The 6419-nt window shown below is 38.4% G+C and overlaps 1 protein-coding gene across 1 annotated transcript in view; it reads left to right on the plus strand.

Moving 5' to 3' along the window:
* Nucleotides 1-381: 381 nt before the first annotated feature.
* Nucleotides 382-6419, plus strand: part of LOC107598618 (cullin-3-like) — a 16652-nt gene continuing 10614 nt past the window's right edge. The window contains exons 1-3 of the mRNA XM_016290015.1: nucleotides 382-579; nucleotides 2602-2715; nucleotides 5273-5433. Of these exons, the coding sequence (XP_016145501.1) occupies nucleotides 382-579; nucleotides 2602-2715; nucleotides 5273-5433 (473 nt within the window). The remainder of the gene's footprint in view (nucleotides 580-2601; nucleotides 2716-5272; nucleotides 5434-6419) is intronic.

Raw genomic sequence — 6419 nt, forward strand, 5'->3', positions numbered from 1 at the left:
GAATGACTTACTCTCTTTTTATGGGATATAAAAAGATGGTTTGAAGAATGTTGCTAACCAAACAGTTGCTGGTACCCATTGACTTTCATAGTATGGAGAACTATAGAAGTCAATGGCTACCGTCAACTGTTTGGTTACAATATATCTTCTTTTTTGTGTTCAACAGAAGAAAGAAATGCATACAGGTTTGGAACAGCATTAGGGTGAGTATATGATGGCAGGATTTTCATTTTCTTATCCCTTTAAGAGGAAGTTGCTGCTTCTGTAAGCCCATATGTACGGATGTTGCGGTAAATAGATAACATTTGAATTTGGGTAACCTTCGTTGTGTCGAACAGTTGGTAGCTTCATGTATCGCTTCTTCTCTCTATTTAATCTCAGATGACCATGGATGAGAAGTATGTCAACAACATCTGGGACCTCTTGAAAAATGCCATCCAGGAGATTCAGAGGAAAAACAACAGTGGGCTGAGCTTTGAGGAGCTCTACAGGAACGCCTACACCATGGTCCTACACAAGCACGGAGAGAAGCTCTACACGGGCCTGAGGGAGGTGGTCACAGAACATCTCATCAACAAAGTAAGAGCCAGACGTCTCTGTTGTGCCTCTTCTCCACGGTGAGGGTGACAGTGTTTCCACAGTTGGCAGATCCCCTGGCCGATGACTGGATCTGGCACGAGAAGCAATACGTTACGTGCAACTTTTATGCATTTGGTAGATGCTTTTGTCCAAAGTTCATGCATTCCCTGCATGACGTTGCTAATGCAGTGCTCTACTGTTTAAGCTACAGGAAGATCTGACACCAGTTCAGTGGAAAAAGGATATCAGAGGGTAGAAAGTAATGCTTGGAGGAGATTACAAGTAAAGGCCAGTTCGTAGCAACATGAATGTTCAGGACATACATTTGCTCAGATTGTCTGTTTAGACCAGGGCTGTCCAAACTCAGTCCTGGAGGGCCGGTGTCCTGCAGAGTTTAGCTCCCACCCTAATTAAACACACCAGAACCGGCTAATCAAGCTTTTATAGGCATACTAGAAACTTACCAGCTGGTGTGTTGAGGCAAGTTGGAGCTAAACTCTGCAGGACACCGGCGCTCCAGGACCGAGTTTGGAGACCCCTGGTTTAGACCAATGCGAAAAAAGAATGAAAATGCAAATTCACTCTTAGAAAGTTGTGCACCTACGGTCAGTTTCAGATAGGGGTGCACCAATGTATCGGCAGATAAAAGCAGTTATCAGCACTATCTGACATCGGTTTAAACCAGCCGATTATATCCTGTCAATCAAAAGGGGACAGAAAAACATATCAGACTGCATGTGACTTGTCATACAGTACTATATATGAAGAAAGTGTCTCCAATGTTGAATTTAGGTAATAATAATGCAATATTGTTTTAATGCAATCTTAAAAACAGCGCTGTTAATACCTGTTTGACCCTATGAATCTAGTTAAAGCCAGTTTTGCCTGGTCCATGGTTTTTCCCCTTAGCAAACAATCTGATAAGAAACAAAGTCTCAGCTTTCAAATTTGGCCCGTTTTATCATGTAAATCAAACAATGAATGCCATTTTGATGCTCTTAAGTGTGTTGGGACAGATGGCTTTAGCTGCTTCCGTTCAAGCGGCATCATCTCTTTCACTGTAATAAGTTATAGAGCAAAATAAAGATGAATGAATAGCAGAAGGTATGTTAAGAGAGTGTACACTTACTGAGATGTCTCATGTAATCACTCAATCAGCGTTTCAATAGTTTCAACGATTAAAACAGCTTGTGAACAATAAGTCGCTTAACGTTACATTTACCTCAGGAAAGTTATGCAGTGTCCACAGTTGGTTAGTTAGCTAGAAAAGAACAAATCTAGAGAGGAGCTTATTTACTGTTAATTATTTATGCATGTTTGAATACATCAGACATGAAGACAAGAAGTTTTTATGAAAACGGTCTTATGTTCAATTGAAACGTTTGTATACAACAATTTCATTTGAGTGTTATCATTATATCTGAAAATAAATATCAGGGGAATATAATAGTTTGAGTTCCGTTATTAGTTTGAACCTTTTATATGTTATAGTAGTGGACCAAATTAAAGGGTTTTCAGTATAGTTTACACCGCATCAGTTGTGAGAGATTTTATTTTGCTTAAGAAAAACTGACATGTAGGCCTACCTGAAATATATACAATTGTGTAATACTGTATATTGTCATATTTTCTGAGACTGTTAGCATACTGTCTATACTGTAGCTTAAGCATCTGACAGCATAAGAACAGCACAAAAGCTCAAGACATTACCACCAAACTATCAGTATCAGCAGATAGCATGCCTAGTTTCTGACACTCACTTAAATGTTTTGAAATAGCGGTTCAGATTTCTGCATTCGCTATGGTGTTTATCAAACACAGTAGTACAGAGACAAGAGGGCCATATTTTTCCTCTGCTGTTGGTTTAATGAAATGAGTGTGTTCGAGGTGCGATGTTCACTGTACTGCATGTGAGACGAGTGCCTCATTAACAGATCACACCAAGTTGGGTTTCTGCTTGGAATGATTTAGCAGGAAGCCTTGTTTATCCTGTACTTATGTCCAATTTTTGTCTGTTAAAAGGTACGAGATGATGTGTTAAACTCCCTGAATAACAACTTCCTGCAAACACTGAATCAAGCCTGGAATGACCACCAGACGGCTATGGTGATGATCAGAGACATCTTGATGTACATGGTGGGTCCTTATGACAATCTTTCATTGCATGTTGCTGGATTTTGTCTTTGTGCTCCTCTATGTGAGTGGTAGTTTGTTACAGGGCTTGCAAGGCATCACTGTGTTGATATGCCTCAAACATTCTGGTTCGCTGTATTTCCAGTTGTAATTCCCATTTTTATAGTTGCAGGAGAATTGGAGGTCAGTGTGCGCGTCTGCATCTTTCAGCAGGGGAGCGTTAAAGGGATAGTTCACCCAAAAATACAAATTCTGTCATCATTCTCTCACCTGTCATTTCAAAACTCTATGGCTTTCTTCTTTGGAACGCAACAGATGTCTTGGTTCACATAATATTTTGCACACTTAAGATGTGTGTTTCGTAACCAGGTGATTACCTGTCAAATAAAAAGGGTAACGTCTTCTGTCAGTGTGCGTACTGCGCTGCCTGTGTAGTTTTGATGTGTCAACACAGATTTCTAGGCCCAGTTACATGAAAACCATTAAGTGATTTTTAATTAAGTGATTTCCCAGAGGGGGGAAACATCCCTAAGGCAAGGAATTTCTTTAAAAGCTTTGCAACAAAAATGTTGTAACCATCACTTAGATAAGTGCTTCTAATAAGCATAATAGGCTAAACACAGTGGTGGAGAACTGGTTGCTATTGCCACAACATCTGTCAAAATGAACAGAATATAACAGAGCACTGATTTTTAAACAAATTTTATCTTTACTACATCTATACAGTAAGGGTGGGAATCACAGGGTACCTCACGATACCGATAATATCACAATACAGCAATTCTGCTATAATTGATAGATATATTGCTAGACAATCCTATAATGATACATCATGATATCTAACTAAGAGAACAAAATGCCTGTGAAAAGGTTAAGTGCTGGTTCTCTCTCTTCATTCAAGTCCAAACTGCTAAAAATGGTCATTTACTCACTCTCAAGTTGTTTTAAACCTGAATGAGTTTCTTCCTTCTGTTGAACATAAAAGTTATTTTGAAGAATGTGGGTAACCGAACAGTTGCTGGTCCGCAGAGCCTTCCATAGAATAATTATTTCCTTCCATCAAAATGAATGGGGAACAGCAACTGTTTGGTTACCCAAAATATATGATTTTGCGTTCAGCACAAGAAAGAAATTAATACAGGTTTGGCACAACATGAGAGCAAGGAAATAATGACAGAATTGAATTTTTTGGGTGAACTGTCCCTTTAATGACAAGCGGTAGCATGTTTACTACAATTAGTCTGCTGTCGCTTTAAGAGCTGCACGCATCTGTTTACTTTCACTTTAGACATAACCAACTGTGTTTATATCTAAACCTTGTGTGTTTTTTGACAGTATTCGTGCAGATGCAAAAGATAACTTAGTCCAGTAATCAGGTGCTGTTTGACTGGCTTTTTAGTGTGCGCACTTCAGGTGTAGACGCGTATTCTTTTGCGTTCAGCACAAGAAAGAAATTAATACAGGTTTGGCACAACATGAGAGCAAGGAAATAATGACAGAATTGAATTTTTTGGGTAAACTGTCCCTTTAATGACAAGCGGTAGCATGTTTACTACAATTAGTCTGCTGTCGCTTTAAGAGCTGCACGCATCTGTTTACTTTCACTTTAGACATAACCAACTGTGTTTATATCTAAACCTTGTGTGTTTTTTGACAGTATTCGTGCAGATGCAAAAGATAACTTAGTCCAGTAATCAGGCGCTGTTTGACTGGCTTTTTAGTGTGCGCACTTCAGGTGTAGACGCTCAGAAAAGGGCGCACGTCAGAACAACACTCGAATGAAATGTTTAACCGGCAAGGCTTTAAAGCACATGCAAATAATGCAGTTCTTGCATGTTGCATACTCTGTCGATTTTGTTTGTCCCATCAATTGTATAAAAGCCAAGGTGGGTCCTTTGGACTTAAACGTGGCTGGGGCATCTATTATTTTACTCGCACTGCTGTCTGCCATCCCATTAAAAACTTATTTTTCTTAGGCTAGTTAAAGGGATAGTTCACCCAAAAATGAAAATTACCCCATATTTTACTCACCTTCAAGCCATCCTAGGGTGTATATGACTTTCTTCTTTCAGTTGAATCCAATCAGAGTTATATAAAAAAAATATCCTGGCCATGAACGTGTGTACGACAGTTAGTGTAAACTAGAGATTACGGTTTAGAGACTTATAAAGGAGATTACGGAGATTATAAAGGTTTAAATATGGTTATTTTTATTACAAAAACGCATCGATTCACTTCAGGAGGCCTTTAAAAGATTAACCCTGGAGCCATGTGGGACACTTTTTATTACGGATGGGTGCGCTTTATTGGACTTCTTTTGGATTATTAGCAAAAACACCCATTCACTGCCATTATAAAGCTTGGAAGAGCCAGTATATATATTTGTTTCTATAACTATATATAACTTCTTTAAGGGAATTCAAATACACTTTACTCGTCTCTTCTGGATAGTTGTGTATTATGTTTCCAACCAAATGGACCGTTGCTTGGAGAAGAAGAGCTTTATCTCCGTTATGAGCTTCATCCTTCTCTCTCTGTCTCCCCTTCTGTCTTCGCACAGGACCGGGTGTATGTTCAGCAGAATAATGTAGAGAACGTCTATAATCTAGGTCTCATCATCTTCAGAGATCAGGTGGTTCGTTACGGCTGCGTTCGGGACCATCTGAAGCAGACCTTACTAGACATGATTGCCCGTGAGAGGAGAGGAGAAGTGGTGGACAGGTGGGTGTCTTTGCTTTGTTTTAGTAGTGTCGCACATATAGACCATGCAGAAAACTGTGCGCGAGTCATCATAATACGGCCATTTTTGATGGCACACAAAAACACTTTTTTGTTTTTAATCTATCAAACCCTTTGTTCACACATTAATGCCAGATTTAGTTTTTTTGCATTTCTTGCAAGTACATTTTTTAAATCCTGTGATTTAAGTTATGTGCCTCATAAGTACTCATAGGTAAATGTATAAATTAAGCCTATACCGATCTTTCATATCTACTTGGGCATTGTTCCCTTTCAGCTTAATTCAGTCTTTCTCATTTCCCCTTTTTCTGTTCTGTTGCCCAGAATGCTTTCTCCCTCTGTTCATTTTTGACTTTTGAGAGTAAGAGCCGATAGACAGAGGGGTTAATGGTCACCATCTAGAAGCAAAATGCATTTTCATATAAAGCTTATAATTGGATATATAATAAATATTATGCTACATGAAAAAAAAAAAATCCACTTTTGGGATTTAAAACAACGGCACAGACAATATTTTAAATATAAGTTAAGTATATAAGTAAATATAAAAACTTACCAAAGGATTGTTGGTTTCTTTCAAAGTTACATATGAAATCTACTTGATCAGAAATCCTTAAGATGCATGTGCTGCCACTGCCGACGCAGGTGATTTACCTAACATGCATATATATATATATACAGTGGGTACGGAAAGTATTCAGACCCCCTTAAATTTTTCACTCTTTGTTATATTGCAGCCATTTGCTAAAATCATTTAAGTTATTTTTTTTTCCTCATTAATGTACACACAGCACCCCATATTGACAGAAAAACACAGAATTGTTGACATTTTTGCAGATTTATTAAAAAAGAAAAACTGAAATATCACATGGTCCTAAGTATTCAAACCCTTTGCTCAGTATTTAGTAGAAGCACCCTTTTGATCGAATACAGCCATGAGTCTTTTTGGGAAAGATCCAACAAGTTTT

This window comes from Sinocyclocheilus grahami, unplaced genomic scaffold (genome assembly GCF_001515645.1).
Source record: "Sinocyclocheilus grahami isolate Dianchi unplaced genomic scaffold, SAMN03320097.WGS_v1.1 scaffold253.1, whole genome shotgun sequence".
Taxonomy (NCBI): Eukaryota; Metazoa; Chordata; class Actinopteri; order Cypriniformes; family Cyprinidae; genus Sinocyclocheilus; species Sinocyclocheilus grahami.